The 19338-nt window shown below is 43.3% G+C and overlaps 1 protein-coding gene across 8 annotated transcripts in view; it reads left to right on the forward strand.

Annotated features, from left to right (window-relative positions):
- cacnb2a (calcium channel, voltage-dependent, beta 2a) overlaps positions 1-19338 on the forward strand; it is a 107157-nt gene that overhangs the window by 70584 nt on the left and 17235 nt on the right. For all 8 annotated transcript variants that reach the window (XM_015954650.3, XM_015954652.3, XM_054751490.2 and 5 more), the window contains one exon: positions 1651-1770. In XM_015954650.3, coding sequence (XP_015810136.3) covers positions 1651-1770 — 120 coding nt within the window. The remainder of the gene's footprint in view (positions 1-1650; positions 1771-19338) is intronic.

Below are 19338 nucleotides of genomic sequence, written 5' to 3' on the forward strand. Positions count from 1 at the left end.
ACACACACACACACACACACACACACACACACACATACACATACACACACACACACACACACAGTGCTGCCAGACAGAGAAGCAAAATGCAAAATCAGAGTCAGAGAGTCTCCAAAAGTAAGACTGCTCAGGCTGCTTTTGTTTAATAATGGAGACACCACAGACTTCTCCTCGCTCTTTGCCCCGCAAAGATATCACTGATATCTATTTTTCGCACCAATTTTGGAGAACGCCAATGTGCTCAATCACGTCCGCATTCCTAAGGCAGTGTGGACTGAACACGGTCAGGCTGGAGGTGGGCGGAGTGGACTAGAGTGGAGCCAATGCTAGTGTGTGTGAGAGAGAGAAAGAGAGAGAGAGAGAGAGAGAGAGAGAGAGAGAGAGAGAGAGAGAGAGAGAGAGAGAGAGAGAGAGAGAGAGAGAGAGAGAGAGAGAGAGAGAGAGAGAGAGAGAGAGAGAGAGAGAGAGAGAGAGAGAGAGAGAGAGAGAGAGAGAGAGAGAGAGAGAGAGAGGAGAGTAGGTGAGGCAGAGAGAGGGAGAGGGGGGGATTGAGAAAGAGAGAGAAGAGAGTAGGTGAGGCAGGGATAGAGAGGGAGACACAGATAAAGAGAGAGAGAGAGAGTGAGGAGAGGGAGAAGGAGACACAGATTGAGCGAGAGGAGAGAGAGGGAGCCATAAATAGAGAGAGAGGACAGCAAGAGAGAGGGAGGGAGAGAGAAAGAGAGAGTGAGACACAGATGAGAGAGAGAGAGAAGAGAGAGAGAGAGAGAGAGAGAGAGAGAGAGAGAAAGTGATAGAGATAGAAAGAGAGGACAGCAAGAGAGAGGGAGGGAGAGAGAAAGAGAAATACACAGATAAAGAGAGAGAGAGAGAGTGAGGAGAGGGAGAAGGAGACACAGATAAAGAGAGAGAGAGAGAGTGAGGAGAGGGAGAAGGAGACACAGATTGAGCGAGAGGAGAGAGAGGGAGCCATAAATAGAGAGAGAGGACAGCAAGAGAGAGGGAGGGAGAGAGAAAGAGAAAGTGAGACACAGATGTGAGAGAGAGAGAAGAGAGAGAGAGAGAGAGAGAGAGAGAGAGAGAGAGAGAGAGAGAGAGAGAAAGTGATAGAGATAGAAAGAGAGGACAGCAAGAGAGAGGGAGGGAGAGAGAAAGAGAAATACACAGATAAAGAGAGAGAGAGGGGGAGAGAGAGAGAGAGGGAAGAGAGAGAGGGGGAGAGGAGAGATGGGGGGGGGGGGGGAGAGAGAGAGACAGACAAAGAGATGGAGATAGAAAGAGAGAGAGCCAAGGAGCTGCCAGAGACGTTATAATAAGAACAACAGTTTCTGTCCTTTGGCGTCCTTTCTCGTGCACACAGGAAGAGCGTGTCCGTGTGTCAACAAGTTGATTATTGTTGGGCATGCACGTTTCTTTGAGCTTCTGTGAATTTTTTTCTCTTCTTCTCCATGAAAGTCACCCAGATTCCTTAGTTTTAACACTTAGGTCTGTGTGGGGGTGTTTGCACATTTGTAACTTCTCTCTGAAGCACGAGCCAAAGTGTCCTAAAGAATCATTGTAACACCTGCTGTTCTTATAATGCGAGTGGACACGGAGTTAAGTTCGACTTTTGCTGGGACTGTGACGATGTTGCTGTCTGTGTCTCCACAGGGTTCGGCCGACTCCTACACCAGCCGTCCATCAGACTCCGATGTCTCCCTGGAGGAGGACAAGGAGGCAGCGCGCAGAGAGGCAGAACGACAGGCTCAGACACAGCTTGACAAGGCCAGGGTTGGTAGCCTTACCTCAGGAATGCTCTTATTTTACCCAATGATGTAATTATTAACAACCAAACCAAGTTACATGTGCAACTTTGAAAGAAAGCTTCCAACAGGTATAGAAATACAAATTTGCTTTTACACTGAGAGCTATGGGTTTATTTTTGCCTGAACAAGTGATGGCAGGCCTCACTTGGGCTGTAATATAAACTTTGCACTGATCTGTTTATTTTCAAAAGGCAGAGTCCACATCCTCTGGTTTCTTGCAATAGACGAACCATTGGATTGAGTTCAGTTGAGTGCGGGACTAGACGTGGTTGAAAGTTTCTGTGTAACTTTACTTAAAGTATATTCATAGTCTCCTAAGGAGTATTTTGTATTGCTTCCATTGACGCTGGTCACATGAAGACCTCTGGAGGTCTCTGATGTTAGAGGTTAGGGGCCTCAAAGGGCTCATCATCGCTGTTTATCAGAGCTAAGCTGCTGCTTTGCTCTTGGCCACAATTAGCAGCACATAAACAAACAATACATGACAGAACAGGCTTGCTTTTGCGCGACAGGAATTGCAATCAGAGTCCACTTCCGCACAATCGCTCAAAACGCTGGCATTGCAAAGATTTACGTCTTTGATGTGTGAAATAATTTCAAGTGCATTCCGCTCCCTTCCTGCTTTCTGGCCTGGTGGAGTTACATTTTTCATGTTAATACAAGGAAGTGTCTGGAAAATGGTTTTATTGCCTTTTATTTGGGTGTTTAATGTCCATAACAGTCAGTTTGTTCATTAGCCACGAGCTTCAAGCTTTTGGCTCCCCATCCGTTTACTCGGACATTTTCCTCCTGCGCTCTGTCTCAGTAGCTCATAGCTGGCAAAGACGGATCATTCCTGCAGGTCTGTGTTGTTATTTTTCCTTTTTAGCACACTAATTAAAACAAAAAGTTGACTTTTTAAGATAACCTGGCATAGATCACCACTGCTGGCCTTTTGCATGACAGATGACTGGGGAAAATAGTATCTGGTGGTCTGGCCACCAGAGAGAGGCAGGCTGGGGTCAGAGGAAGTGCAGACTCAGACTGTGAGCATTTATGTGCACAGTCACGTCCTTTAGACCATAACTACACCAGCATGCCGGGAGGTGTCCAAATTCAGAGGTAGCGTTCTTGTGAGTACTTGTCCTACCCGATCAACGTAGGTCAAGTCCTTCCTTGACCGCTAAGAGAGCGGTAGTGAATTTGGATGATCTAGCCTTCATATTTATTCCTTCCACTACCTCAGCATATCTTGTCACCTAGAAACACTAACAGACAAACAGAATTTAAAGGTGTGGTTCACTGAAAAAACCTTTTTTAATGATTATTTCTGATTACAATCGGCCACTCGAGTTTTTCACATGCTGAACATGAAAATAATGTGCTACATTATTAATATTATTAATCCTGGATCGGCGCAGAGTTCTCTTTCCGCTGCGTAAAAAGTTTATCCAAGATGGGAAGAGAGCTGTCATCTCAGTGGATAAGCTTTATGTGGATAATAAACTTTACAAGGAGCGAGGAGTGACAGACTGGCTGTATTAGCCCAACATCAGGTCAGACCTTTATTTTTCTTATCAGATTCACTGGGTTTGAGCACGTCAGTAATAAACAGCTGCTAGATCCGTGTTTTAGATGATGAGTTCACCTGTTCATCATCACCTCACACCCCATCACCTTTTCTTTTTAGTTCTTTCTTCTTTTTTAACCTGTTTCTGTATTTTCCTTTCCTCTTTTTATCTGCTTCTTTACACCTGTATGGCACAACCACACAACTTTCCAACACTGCGTCAGACTCCACACACACACACACACGCACACGCACGCACACACACCGACACACACATGCACACACAGACCCACACACACACACACAGGAACACGCACACACACACACACACACACACACACACACACATGGATATATTTAAGTCACAACACAATATCATAATTTATGCGTCAAATAATACAACCACAAACACTGTTGAATCCTTATTATTATTTACTTTTCTGTTATTTATTAACATACTATTTTATACATTTAGATACTTATTCCATCTTATTCACATGAAGGCGTCATATTTTAGCTACTCACACACACATCTATGGGTGCACTAAGATTTGTCTCATGGAACGTACATGGAACTGGCTCAAGAGATAAAAGATTAAAGATTTTTGATCAGTTAAAAAGAATGCAAGCAGACGTAATATTATTACAGGAGACTCATAGATCTGCCACATCGGCAGATGAACTTAAAACACCTGAGTTTCCCAGCATGTTCGCTGCCTGCTATAACTCTAGGCAAATAGATGTAGCTATTTTAATACACAAAAACATCAATTTCACAGTACTGGACACAGTTTCTGATCCAGAAGGTAGATTTATAATGTTAAAAATAACTATACAGAACCAACGCTTATGTATTGTGAGCATATACTGTCCAAATATTGATGACCCTCCATTCTTTCATAATTTTTTCTCTGTACTCTCCGAACACTTGGACTGTCCACTTATACTTGGAGGTGATTTTAATTTTTGGATGCATTCCTTAGACAGGCTCAGTACAGCTGGGACTCGGCGCAATTGGCAATCCACTTATATAGTTAAACAGTACATGAGTGATTATGGGCTTTGTGATGCATGGCGATCTCTTCATCCTAACCGTAGAGAGTATACTTTTTTCTCACACGTCCATCACTCTCACTCACGTTTGGATTATTTTCTAGTCAGCAGCTCATTGCTGGCTGACATTTCAGACACTGAGATACACCCTATTGTTGTCAGCGACCATGCTCCGGTTTCTTTAACTCTAGTAAACAAGAAAGCAATCCCACCAAGCAAAAACTGGAGGTTTAATACATCACTGCTTAAAGATGAAGGTTTTATAGAATTTTTAAAAAAGGAGTGGGCTTTATATTTAGAACATAATGACCTGCCTGGAACATCAGCATCTATTCTCTGGGAGGCAGGAAAGGCAGTGATGAGAGGTAAAATAATCTCTTTCTCATCACATAAGAAAAAAAACAGAAAATAAACGTATCCAGGAGTTAGAAGAAATCATTAAGTCTTTAGAGACATCCACAGAAGAAGAGTTACTGAGCAAATTACGTAAAGCTAAATTAGAACTTCATGGAATTATTGACAAAAAAACACAATTTTTAGCACAAAGACTACGAATAGAAAACTTTGAACATAGTAATAAATCCGGTAAATTTCTGGCCAGCCAATTAAAAATTAATAAAGAGAAAACTACCATATCTGCTGTTAAAGACTCAACTGGGAATATAGTTTATGACCCTGAAAGAATAAACAACACTTTCAGAGACTTTTACCAAACTTTGTACTCACCACAGATAAACCCATCAGATGACGAGATCGATGAGTTCCTTGACAGGATAACACTTCCTAAATTAACAGACAGCCAAGTTGCAGTCCTGGACTCGCCACTAACATCAGCAGAGCTCCAGGAAGCCCTTAAATCCATGACTAATGGGAAAGCTCCAGGTCCAGACGGGTTCCCAGCAGAGTTCTACAAAGAATTCTGGACCATTTTGGCTCCAACATTTTTCAGAATGGTGAGGGAAATCGAAGAGAGCGGCAGATTACAGCCAAACATGAACTCAGCCAATATTAGTCTCTTGTTAAAACCAGGCAAAGACCCAGCATTTCTAACCAGCTATCGCCCAATTTCTCTTATTAATGTTGATCTCAAAATAATTTGTAAAGCCCTGGCAAAAAGATTAGAGAAGGTAACCCCCTTCTTAATACACCCTGACCAAACTGGTTTCATAAAGGGTAGACAGTCGTCCACTAATTCGCGTAGATTACTTAATTTGATAGATTTCTCTTACAGTAGAAACATAGAAACTAGTATATTATCTCTAGATGCAGAAAAGGCTTTTGATAGAGTTAACTGGAAGTTCTTATTTGCAACTTTACATAAATTTGGTTTTGGGAACTTCTTCATAAACTGGCTACAAACATTATACAGTTCGCCAATTGCACGTGTTAGGACGAACGACCAAATATCAGCTAGCTTCTGTCTTCAGAGGGGGACCAGGCAGGGATGCCCACTCTCCCCCTCACTGTTTGCTATCTTTATCGAACCACTAGCAGCAGCAATTAGGCAAACAACAGGTATTAAAGGGATAAAGTGTAATAAAATAGAACATAAGATCAGTCTTTATGCAGATGATGTTTTACTCTTCCTCCAGAATTCTCAATCGTCTCTGTCTCATTCAATAGAACTGATAAACTCTTTTTCAAAAGTTTCAGATTACTCTATAAACTGGTTAAAATCAACAGTTCTACCAATTAATTTCTCTTTTGTCAATTTACTTAATACTCAACTGGAGTCAGGTAATATCACATACCTGGGAATTAATGTCTCTCCCAAGTTAGCAGATCTAACCAAATTAAACTACATCCCACTTTTAAAGAAAGTGGAGGATGATCTTGCTAGATGGAAATCCTTACCAATATCACTGATGGGAAGAGTTGCTACAATTAAAATGATGGTCTTACCCAGAATAAATTACTTATTTTCAATGATCCCAAACAAACCACCAGCTGACTGGTTTAGATCTCTGGACTCCTCAATTACCAAATTCCTCTGGCATGATAAACCTCCACGAATTAGCTTAAAAACGCTTCAGAAGAGCAAAGACAGAGGAGGACTGGATCTACCCAACTTTTATTATTATTTTTTAGCCAACAGGCTGCAATATATACCAAGATGGTTGCAAGATAACCCACTAGATGAGTCCTGGTTAGACATAGAACAGACAATTTGCAATACGATAGAGCTTTCAGACTTACCATTTATTAGCTCAAGCGTAAGAAAACATGAAGGCTTCAAAAGTATTAGTATCAGCACTTCTCTGACAGCATGGTGGGAGTATCTTAAAATGACAGAGTCTTCACTAGTACCATGCAGACGCACACCTATCTGGAATAATCCTGATATTTTGCAAAATAATAAAATGATGAACCTTCTGGACTGGAAAAATAAAGGAATCCTATACCTGGAAAACATATATGAAGGATTGGACTTCATCCCATTTAATAGAATAGTCTCCCAATTTGGAATAGAAAAGAATAGCTTTTTAGAATACCACCAAATCAAATCTGTAGTCAAACAAAAATTTAAGCTCAATAAAATAGAATTACAAACCCCGCCAAGGGTTTTAGACTTCTGCAATCTCAAACCCCCTAAACTACTGTCTAAAGTATATAAGACACTGTCCAAAATAGACGATAGAATAGCAATCCCTATTGAAAAATGGGAGGTGGATCTATCAGTCAGCTTTGACCAGAACTTCTGGTCCCAAACTTGTTTAAAAACTTTTAAAATGATCAGACACCCCAATTTACAATTAATTCAGTACAAAGTTCTACACAGAGTACACTATACAGGTCATCGGATGTTCAAGATGGGGTTTGTGTCGTCTGACATCTGTACACACTGCACAAACAACATTCCTGACAATTACGTTCATGCACTGTGGTCCTGTCCACCTGTCCAGGAATTTTGGGGTAGAGTATGTGAAGACCTGTCAAAGTCTCTGAAATGTCATATCCCAATCACCCCCTCTCTTTGTTTACTGGGAAACCTGGATGATGTCCCGATTGAAAAATCTTTGGTTCACGTGGTTCTGACTGCCATATGCATCGCTAAGAAAACTATCCTCTTGAATTGGAAAAATAGAGAAAATCTCTGCATTAACCAGTATAGAAATCTTTTGTTAGATCATATTGCACTTGATTTAGCCTCTGCTTCCACTTCAAATAAATCTCTCTGGGCTCCTTTGATCGGTTCCATCACATAGCGGTGATGGGGGGCCGTTGATGATGTCCTGCGGGATGATGTGGGTGGGGGGGTGGAGGGTCTGAGTTTGGAGTATCTGGATGTTCCCTGGGGATGGGTTCACTGGGGATGTCTGGCACTGGGGGGCTGTTCCCCCCCTCTGGAGGTGCTTGGGTTGCCTCGGGGGGTGTACTGCTGGCGGTTGTGAGTGGGGCCCCTTGGAGGTCTTGGCGGCGGCCATGGGTTACTGCCTGGCGGCTGCATTGCCCCTGGGTGGGTCTGGGTGGGGGCCTGGGGGCTCGGGGTGTTGGGGTGGCCGGCCCCGTGTGGGGATCTGGGCTGGGCCTTGGGGGTCGGGTCCCTACATGTACGCTGCCGGGAAGAAGGCAGGAATACGCAGAAGTACCTGGCCCGGGTTCGGGGGCGTAGGGCAGGCCCTGGCTCCTCTGTTGTCCCATCACAGGGGAGGGGGAGGTCCAGGAGGGGGAGGACCCAACCTTACCTGGATGTCTTATGTCTTATATATTCTGGAAGTTGTGCAAATGCAGGGATGGGCATAGATATTCTGCTGGGGTGGGGCTGGGTCGGCTCCCTCGGGCTCTGTGGGGCTCTGTGATGCTGCTGCTTTGGGCCCTGGCAGGATGGGCTGGGGTCTCCATGCCCTGGGCGGCGGTATGACAACGGAGGTGCCTATTGGGGTCAGTGGGGGAGCTGGCTCCCTGGAGGGCTAAGCCCTACCAGCCATTCCTCCCCATCCCCGTTTATTTCTCTCCTCCTGCTCCCTCACATCATCACACAAACATGCACATAGGACCTTGGGGGGTGGACAAGTCGAGGAGTGCGGGTATGGACCCCATTTCCGCATTCCTGTGGCTTCCTGCCCCCCAATTTTATTTGCACCTTATGCACTTCCACCGACGACATTCCACGCAAACATACACTTAGGGCCTTGGGAGTGAGCACATTCAACGGCACTTGGCAGGGGGAGTTCTCAGCCTCCTCCCGAGTGCCGGTGCCCACTTCGAATTTTAAACTGCATTTAGACACCAAGGGCTGTGGGTGCAAGTAGGGTGGTGCAGTGGCATCAGCTGGCATAGGCCAGAAAATGCCCGCACTGCCCGCTCACCACAGCAATAGAATACACCTCATTAACACACAACACTATGTTGGAGCAGGTGGAGGGAGACCAGGGGGTCTTAGCACACCTCTGTTGTTGCTTGGCTGCCTGGGGCTGGAGACTAGGAGGGAGATCTGGCCGTCTGGTTGGGGTCTGGGGTGGTGGGTTGCTGTGCTCGGCGGTGGGCGGGGGAGCCTGCTCATCAGCACCCCAGCAGAAAGGGTCAAACTCTGGTAACCGGTGGTGGTTGTACCCCATGTGCAGCATTACCGGGACCAGAGTGAATAGGGTGTGTATGGGGAGCATGAATGGGTGTCCGGCGTGTATTTTTGTAAGTCTTTGGTTGTATGTGCATGTGTGAGCATGAGGGAGGGAGTGTGTGACTGTGTTTGTGTATGACTGTATATGTCAGGTGGGGCCTTTGACTCCTCCCTTCTCCTGGGACCTCCTTTGATGATATAGATCTTCGTCTCCCCTCCCCCCTGTCACACCTGGTGGGGGTGTGATGCCTTGGTCTGCCTGAGTGTTCGTGGCTCCCGGGTCAGGGAGTTTAAGATTTTTGGCATCTGCCTGATCAATCCCGGTGGCGGCCTGGGGGGGTCTGGGTCCCTGGGCTCTGCTGGGTCCCCGGCGGGGGTGGTCGCCCCTGGGTCCCGGGTCGCTGGGTCCCGGACTCAGCCGGCTAGGGGGTGGGAGGCTGCGGGCAGGCCTGAGGACTTGCCGCTGATATCTCCCGGGGCTCTGCCGGCTGCTGGTTGTGGCCCCCCGGGGCGATCCTCTGTGCCTCTCGAGGGGGGCGGGGGCCTTTCTGGTTGCAGGCTCCTTGGGGTTCCTGTGTTCTGGGGCAGCGCCTGGATCTCTGGGACTTGGAGCTCCCCCCCGTCTCCTACGCGTCTTTGGGGGGCAGATCTGTGGTCCCTCACACTCTCTATTGGACGCTCCTATAGATAAACCTTACATAAACAAGCGCGTGTACACACACAGGTGCTCACATGGTGCTCTCATAAGTATGGGCTTGGGCACGTTCAACACATGTCTTAAGACTATGGTGGGCACTCAATGCACTGTGGTATATTATCGTGTGACTGTTTAGTTAAACAATGATTGATTATATATTTCTTCATCAAGTTGACGCAGTGATAGCTTGATTTTGTTATATTGGTGTTGTGTCCCATTTTTTTGTTATGTTTTGCTTTTTTCTCGTCTCATTTTGCAGGTCTAGAAGCAGACTCTTGTTCATTATTGTTTATTTTTGTTGAATCCCCCCCCCCCACCTAACCCCCTCTCTCCCCACCTTTTCTCTTTTCCTTTCTCTTTCACCTCTGTCTCCGTGTCTGGTCGAAATTACAAAGCATTCAAAAACAATAACAATAAAGTTTTAAATATCAGGTGCGACATTAAAAGCAGACTCTTTGATGCTCCACCTGAGACATTAAAAGCAGATGCTCTGATGCTCCACCTGAGAGTAAAACTGTAAGGCTTGTTACCAGCATTCAGACATCAATTCTGCTTGCTTCACAGCCAGACAGGACACGTTAAAAAAAAAAAAAAAAAAAAAAAAAAAAAAAAAGAAAATAATGTGCTACACCTATCTCCTGCAGCAGAGAATATCTCAGCTAGTAGAAGCTAACCGTTAGCATTAGCATCTTCACTACATGACAGAATTCAAATTCAATTTAATTCAAAAAAACTTTAATCATCCCCGAGGGGCAATTGTTTCAGTACAGAAGAATTGGTACTGTGGTCATTCGCAACAAGAGTCGCGCTACCGTTAATTAGATGAAAAGGGGATCACATGAGGATAAATTGGGAGAGGGAAAAAAGGCATACCAGAGTTACTCCCGGCAGGGCGTAGCTTTATTATGCAAAAAAAAAAAAAAAACGCCTCAAACATATAAGCACGAACATCAACAATTCACAACATGAGACACCGAGAGGAAGGCGCAGGGGGGCTGGGATCCTGTTTCCCCAGCGAGAGCAGCCCTATGGCGTTCAGCCACTGTAGCCACAGGTGGGAGGGAGATCTTGGGAGGAGCGCAGAGTACATTTACACCTGCAGGTTGATGACCTCGCCAGGCTGAAGTCCACCAATCCAATATATATATATATATATATAAACATACAATGGGGCAAAAAAGTATGTAGTCAGCCACCGATTGTGCAAGTTCTCCCACTTAAAAGGATGACGGAGGTCAGTAATTTTCATAATAGGTACACTTCAACTGTGAAAGACAGAATGTGAAAAAAAAAATCCATGAATTCACATGGCAGGATTTTTAAAGAATTTATTTGTAAATCAGGGTGGAAAATAAGTGGTCAATAACAAAAATTCAACTCAGTACTTCGTAACATAACCTTTGTTGGCAATAACAGAGGTCAAACGATTACTATAGGTCTTTACCAGGTTTGCACACACAGTAGCTGGTATTTTGGCCCATTCCTCCATGCAGATCTTCTCGAGAGCAGTGATGTTTTGGGGCTGTCGCCGAGCAACACGAACTTTCAACTCCCTCCACAGATTTTCTATGGGGTTGAGGTCTGGAGACTGGCTAGGCCACTCCAGGACTTTCAAATGCTTCTTACGGAGCCACTCCTTTGTTGCCCGGGTGGTGTGTTTGGGATCATTGTCGTGTTGGAAGACCCAGCCACGTTTCATCTTCAAAGCTCTCACTGATGGAAGGAGGTTTTGGCTCAGAATCTCACGATACATGGCCCCATTCATTCTGTCCTTAACACGGATCAGTCGTCCTGTCTCCTTAGCAGAAAAACAGCCCCAAAGCATGATATTCCCACCCCCATGCTTCACAGTAGGTATGGTGTTTTTGGGATGCAACTCAGTATTCTTCTTCCTCCAAACACAACGAGTTGAGTTTATACCAAAACGTTCTACTTTGGTTTCATCTGACCACATGACATTCTCCCAATCCTCTGCTGTATCATCCATGTGCTCTCTGGCAAACTTCAGACGGGCCTGGACATGCACTGGCTTCAGCAGCGGAACACTTCTGGCACTGCAGGATTTGATTCCCTGCCGTTGTAGTGTGTTACTGATGGTGACCTGTGTTACTGTGGTCCCAGCTCTCTGCAGGTCATTCACCAGGTCCCCCTGTGTGGTTCTGGGATTCTTGCTCACCGTTCTCATGATCATTTTTACCCCACGGGATGAGATCTTGCGTGGAGCCCCAGATCGAGGGAGATTATCAGTGGTCTTGTATGTCTTCCATTTTCTGATAATTGCTCCCACAGTTGATGTTTTCACACCAAGCTACTTGCCTATTGTAGATTCACTCTTCCCAGTCTGGTGCAGGTCTACAATTCTTTTCCTGGTGTCCTTCGAAAGCTCTTTGGTCTTGGCCATAATGGAGTTTGGAGTCTGACTGTTTGAGGCTGTGGACAGGTGTCTTTTATACAGATAATGAGTTCAAACAGGTGCCATTAATACAGGTAACGAGTGGAGGACAGAAAAGCTTCTTAAAGAAGACATTACAGGTCTGTGAGAGCCAGAGATTTTCCTTGTTTGAAGTGACCAAATACTTATTTTCCACCCTGATTTACAAATAAATTCTTTAAAAGTCCTGCCATGTGAATTCATGGATTTTTTTTTCACAATCTGTCTCTCACAGTTGAAGTGTACCTATGATGAAAATTACTGACCTCTGTCATCATTTTAAGTGGGAGAACTTGCACAATCGGTGGCTGAATATATACTTTTTTGCCCCATTGTATGTATATATATATATATATATGTATATATATATATATATATATATATATATATATATATATATATATATATATATATACATCAGAATCAGAATAGGTTTATTGCCATTGTCAGTGAACAAACAATTCACAAACTAGGAACTTGCTTCGGTACTAATGTGCTACATATAACATGAATAATAAGATTAAAAATAGAATAAAATATAATAAATTAAAAAAACTAGAATAAAACTTTCAGCGATAAAAAATGGCAGGTAATGGTAACATGGCCGATATATGTGTATATATATGTGTATATGTGTGTATATATATATATATATATATATATATATATATATATATACATATATATATATATATATATATATATACATACAATGGGGCAAAAAAGTATATATTCAGTATATGTGTATATATATGTGTATATGTGTGTGTGTATATATATATATATATATATATATATATATATATATATATACACACACACATATATACATACTTATATACATACGTATATACATATATATGTTTCGGTATCTGCAAATATCGGTTATTGGCCGTAACAGAGATTTTAATATCGGTGTCGGCCTAAAAATTTCATATCAGTGCATCCCTAGGTACATAAACAAAAATGTCCCATTTGGCCTGCAATCAATCCAGGGATAGCCTTTGTCACCAAGGAAACTCCAGACCTGTCCTCGAAACATGAGGAAAATTAGGACCCCTTTTGACTGTCCTTCAAATTTGGATGGCTTTGTTGTTTCGCTGTTACATAATCGGCCTTAAATGGCGTATGCTTCTCCCACTGCATGGGTGCGAAGGCATACAACGGCATGATGCATCAATGCAAGGGTTCTGCGGGAGGCTCGCAGAGATTGACAGAGACCTACCCAACTGTTTGTTGAAAGTAATGAAGACCATGAGCCTGTAATTGGTCAGGGTGCCGCTTTAAAAGTCTAAATATGGCTTTAGTTTCTACATATGCAGTCATATTTATTTAGGATAGTCCTAAATGTGGACTATCCTAAATAGTAGGACTGATTTTACATCTCAGTATCACAATAGGTTAATCTATTTATGTATTTATTTATGTATTCAGATGTTTTGAAACTGAAAATGTCAGAAATATAAAAACAAGTAGAATAGAGTCAGAATTAAGAATCCAACTAAGTAAAAGAAACAGGAAACAGCTGTTGGAGATGTTTTTTTTTTAATATTGAAAACATAAAACCAACTCAAACCTGGAGTATCTCATAGGGGACAAGCTGCACGGAGTAAATACCTGGCAGCTGGAATGGCTTACTCAATACACCCAAGCAACCTTGGATAATTATAGAACAATCTTCCCATTATAAATAAATAACAGTTAATATGGTGCCATATAAAAATAGATGGTGCAGGCGCAGAGTACAGCCCGAGGCCAGCTTCGCAGAGCTGTGCAGAATTAATTTCAAATAAATCCAAAACATTGAAGGTGAAACAATGTTGGGGTGTTGATTTACAGTGGGAGGTCCTGTGTGTGTTGGGAAGGCTGTGGCGTGTTACATGGTGAATTAGCAGCATTCATTCAGTCACCACAGGACCAAACGACTGATGACATATAGGTGGTTTACTGACTGTTTGTTAGCGCTGCCTTATAGGAATTCCTGGTACAGCGTGTAATGGTTGTCCACTTTTATACTTATCTGGCCTCCATAATAAAACCTGACATCGCTTAAAGTCGTAATAGCAGCAAATTTACAAAGCAAGCTGGCTTTAAACACAAACACAGTCACGGAACAGTCACCCCTCCCATTGGCTATCAGCCCTGGGTCATGTCCGCCAGAACCGCAAACCCGCATTGCCAGAGGAAGCGAGAGAGCGCCAAACACCAGCTGCTGTTTTCTAGGTCCAAACTTCTTTCTTTGTCTGTGACTTCAATTGGTGTTTTTCTTTTTGGACTCTGGTAGTTTGTCCTAAAGTTGAAGAAGTGCTGTTTCTCCTTCTCTGATATTATTGAGCCGTGAGTCTCACCAGTGGTGTTCTATTGCCAAATACGCAAGAGTGTAATAAGTGGAGGATGCAGGGAAGTGTGGAAGTGCCGTGGTCCGGTGAGGCAGAACACCATATGGTCCAGTAGATAATAAATCAGGTTTTTGGACAAATGCAAGAGAACCACTTCATAATTATTTTCTTTTAAATCTCCACAGTATATTTATAGCTGTGATAAAATACTTTTAAGAGGCATGAAAAAATGTTTTAAGCTAATTTGTTTTCCAGATTTGCCCTTGAGGCTTTAAAGTGACAGTGTGTATTTTCCCTGGCGATAGGGGGCAGTACTTACCTAAATCGTTGCATGCAAGCATTACTTTTGTGTTCAAATAAGACCTTACCAACGGATTGCCATTAGGGTCAAAAATCCCTGGGTGCACCACCTCCAGCAAAACGACAAGCACATAAGACTCTCTTTCATCAATGGCAACAAGTGAAGAGGTAAATGTGTAAAACAACAACATTTAAGAATGATGAAAGTTCTGTAACTGTTTGTTACAAATCAATAAATGCATTTTGTCCTCCTGAGCTCCCGTAGAAGGAAACATGGCATCTAATATGGCGTCGCCCTGAGACTTATGGGCCATTCCCATCTGTACCGGGTCGGCCCGGGCCGGGTAGCCCCAGTCGGCCCAAGCCTGACCCGGTTGATTCCACACATCCTTGTCTTAAGCCCATGTGGGCTGATTCTACCCACCAATCAGAGGCTTGCTCTAATGGAAGGTGTGAATTTGCTGTCAGCAGTGGGTGTGTTGGCCCTGGTCGGCCTGAAGCAGACCCCCATCGAGAAGAGGGCTGAGAATGAGCCTTGGTTGGCCCGGAAAAATACCAGGCCACCCAGATATGTAAACAACCTACGCTACCCGGCCCGGGCCGACCCGGTACAGATGGGAATGGCCCAATAGACCCGCTCCCAAATATTTTAGACATGATTTTTATGGCTAAATGTTTGGAAACTGCCAATATTTTTCAACAGTTTGGCATCTTTTAATTCATTTACAACTACATTTCCATGAATATTTCTAGAGATTTATGGTAAAAACTACACATTGTCACTTTAAAAAGTAGCATTTGTGGTGGATTATATCTGATTCAGCTCTAAAGGAAAGGAGGAAGGAGGCAGCTGGCCGGGAGATGATTGAGAAGGTTTGTGCATTTATAATAGACCCCATACCTTTATGCAGGAATGTGTCCCAGTGTGTGCAGACGACAAGGACTTTCTGTCCTCTGCAAGTCCCATTACACACACCAAACTGGATGTTTACCTTGGTGTAATTGTCTCACACGCACGCACGCACGCACGCACACACACACACACACACACACACACACACACACACACACACACACACACACACGCGCGCGCGCACACGCACACGCACACGCACACACACACACACGCACCAGTGACTATTTACATTCCGGTCTGCATGAGGAGAATAATTCCACAAGGACTTCTGTTATGAATTGGTTTTCATTTCCACCCTGTTTTGTTTCAATGAGGCCTCTGAGGTTAGCTGTGAAAACCTTCCTGAAATACTTTAGCAGAATTATTGCCTGCTTAAAATAATGCAGCAGGAAAAACTGCAAAATAAATGTTTTTATTAACTCTGTCGCCCAGCAATAAATGTTTTTACAGCTTGGTGACAGAAAAAATACGTTATTACAGCCACATTAAGACGTTATCAGCTTTTAAACCCATATAAATTCAGAATGTGACGTTCCTTTGAGCTTTATTGCTGCACCATGTTAACTAAGTTTAGCTCCGTTCATTAAATCTATTTCAATTTCTTTTGGCATTGAATCTTAGCAACTTTTAAAACCGTTGTCTATTCATAAATGGCTTTGAAAACATATAAACTTTCTATCATATCAGCAAAAGATACTTATCTTGTACTTTTCTCATGCAGTTATGGCACAGATTTATCCCTGTTTTGTTTTTTGGGTTGCTTGGAGAAGATCAGATTGTGGTCCTACTCAGATAAAATCCCCACAGCAGGCCAGATTTGAGTGCACTTTGAAAAGCATTTCTCAAAATCATGCAGCCCAACTGAATTATAGCATCAAAAGCTCCGATCTGATGGGTCTGCCGTGGCGTCCGGCTGATTATTTCATGCAATTTCTCTCATCTTGCTCTCTTTTATCTGCAGGTAAAAATTTAGCATGTGAGATTATGCCAGGGGGATTATTTTAAACCACATCCTTGTGCATTCATTTTGGCTTTTCAGTTGACTTCCATCGTGCTTGCTCCATCGCAGAATAAGCAAATGTAATCTGTTTGAGGGCACGGCCACGCTGCCAACTGTTGCAGCCAGACCGTCTCCAACATTATGTCCAGAAGCATTTTATGTTATTCCTAAAGGAATGTGTGCCTTAAATAATATTCTAGCGCTACAAAATGTTCAGAAACTAGCTTAGATGTTTAGTTACAATGCTGCTTCTTATAGTGTGTTTTTATTTTTTTATCAGTCGTTTGGAGCAGAGGAGTCACGTTTAAATGCTGTTTGAGGCAGTCTGAACACTCCACAGGGTTAATGAAGATATTTCATCTGATTTTGATTTCTCTTAATGATTATGTGTCCAAAAGGGGACGAGCCACAGTTATTAGGCAGGAAGGCCAGAATTGATTCTGCCATTGTAAAGAATGTTGGATTGGTTTATGAGCACAGCTGTTTGTGCAGCTTGTTTTGTTTTACTAAAGGTGTTGAAGCAATAATCTACCTTTTTTTTAATACTTAAATCTGGAGTCTGTAGTATTTGACTACAGATGTATTTTGGGTTTTAATTATGATCAATAAGATGTGATTCTATATAAATATAGAGTATCAACCTGATTGATCTTTGAATGTTTAACCAGAAGAATTAGGATTCTTTGTTTATTCAGGGATCGTAACACACTTTGTATTAATTCAGACAGAGTCAAGTTTATAAAAAGTAAATTTATTTTCTAAACAATTTAAAACATGACAACTGGGAAAAAACTTCTAAGTGGATGGAATTTGAGGTGTGATGATGTGTGAATGTGATGTTATCAGAACCTTCGTATCTGAAGAAACTGAGTTCTGAGTGGGATTGAATTTGGTCTGCATTAAACTAGAAAGTTGATTTCTAATAAAACGGCATCAGACGCAATCTGTCGTGCCAACGTACCCTTTCTTTCGGAGACCCCTGGGGTAGATCCGGAATGTGTCGAAGTCCGTGGACTCCAAGGCACCGAGGTCCGTAGGAGAAATTGCGGCACCACTAGACCGGTCTTCAAGTTGTCTCCAGGTCACAAGAGGTAGTGTTTGCGTCTATGGAAGCACTCTTAAGGAGTCGGAGCTGTGTCAGTTTTGTTCTGAAGGAACCGTTTGCGGTCAGCTGTAGTGTGCAACAGGTTTTGACAGCTTGTCAAAGATGCGATGGGAGAATAGGTTTCCTCCGGTGGCCAGTCCAGAGTTCGGCTCAACTAACTCACGAGGAAGTGAGTTCTGTTTTAATAATTGCCATATTTTGATTTACTGACAAATCAGAATTTGACATGTAAAGGGGTTTTGCCAACAACCTCAGAAACCACACCTTGCTCAGATACAGGAGCTCTGATTTGTGGATCAGAAAGCAATGTGTCATGAGATGACTTTAACCTTGTCATCATCATGTGTCTGAGTGTGTGAGCGGTCAAGTCACGTACTGCTGATTATAACATAATAATGTTCATTTCAACTTCAGTCATTTAAGCACAGATTAATCAAAACATTGTTATTATTCTTCAGCCAATATTGTTCATTCAACCATATGATTATTTACGTATTTCATTGCATCATCCAGTATTCGTTATTATAACGGTTCATTATTATAAAAGTTAGGGCTGCTCAATTAATCGAATTTTAATCCCAATTACGATCTGAGTTTTGAACGATTATAAAAACAAAACAAGCCGATTATTTGCTCCTCCCACTTGCGCTGCCATGAGTTGCAAATTAAGCGCTCCTCCCACAGTGTTGCCAACTTGGCGACTTTGACGCTATTTCTAAGAGCTTTTCAGGCCCCCTTCTTGACTTTTTAAATCTTAAAAGTACTAGCGAACACCTCAGAAACATCTCTGGTAACCCTTAGCTACTTTCTGGATAACTGTAGTTGACATTTCCTAAAGGTTAGCTAAACACTCCGCGCTCCGGACCGTTCTTCAGGACATTAGGAAGGAGGAATGATGTAGTGATGTGTCGGTCGCTAAAGAAACGGCTCCCGGAGCCGGTGTTCTGTCCAGTCGCCATACCTTGACAGACTGTCATACCCGTATTACACAGTATGCCTGTCTGACAGACTGGACAGAACACGGGCTCCCTGTTGGATTAACCAGAGTGAGTGACACACACCGTACCTGCGGGCTCCTGAGCCGCTAAAAATGGCTAAATGTGCGCGTGCAGCGCACTAAACACACGTGCAGCTTGCTCCTGATTGCTGTAAGACCAGGTTGGGGGGTGGGGGATGCAGCTGTGGTTGGGACAATTCTTACATTAACTGATGGACCTGTAAATAAATAGTTCCTACATAAGGTAGAAATAGATAGAAATAAGTTCCTCACGCTGATAAATAATAACTAATCTCTCTGAGGACACGGTGCTAGTGCACGCTCCTACAGCACCTTGACACGACTAAATAAATGTTATGCAACATTTTGTGAACATCAATTTTTCAGCAGTAGCTCAACAGGTTGAGCGGGTTGTCCAGTAATCGGAAGGTTGCAGGTTCGATCTCGGCTTCAGACAGAGAATTCTGCTGTTGTGTCCTTGGGCAAGACACTTAACCCACCTTGCCTGCTGGTGGTGGTCGGAGGGACCGGCGGCGCCTGTGCTCGGCGGCCTCGCCTCTGTCAGTGCGCCCCAGGGCAGCTGTG

Source organism: Nothobranchius furzeri, chromosome 7 (genome assembly GCF_043380555.1).
Source record: "Nothobranchius furzeri strain GRZ-AD chromosome 7, NfurGRZ-RIMD1, whole genome shotgun sequence".
Taxonomy (NCBI): Eukaryota; Metazoa; Chordata; class Actinopteri; order Cyprinodontiformes; family Nothobranchiidae; genus Nothobranchius; species Nothobranchius furzeri.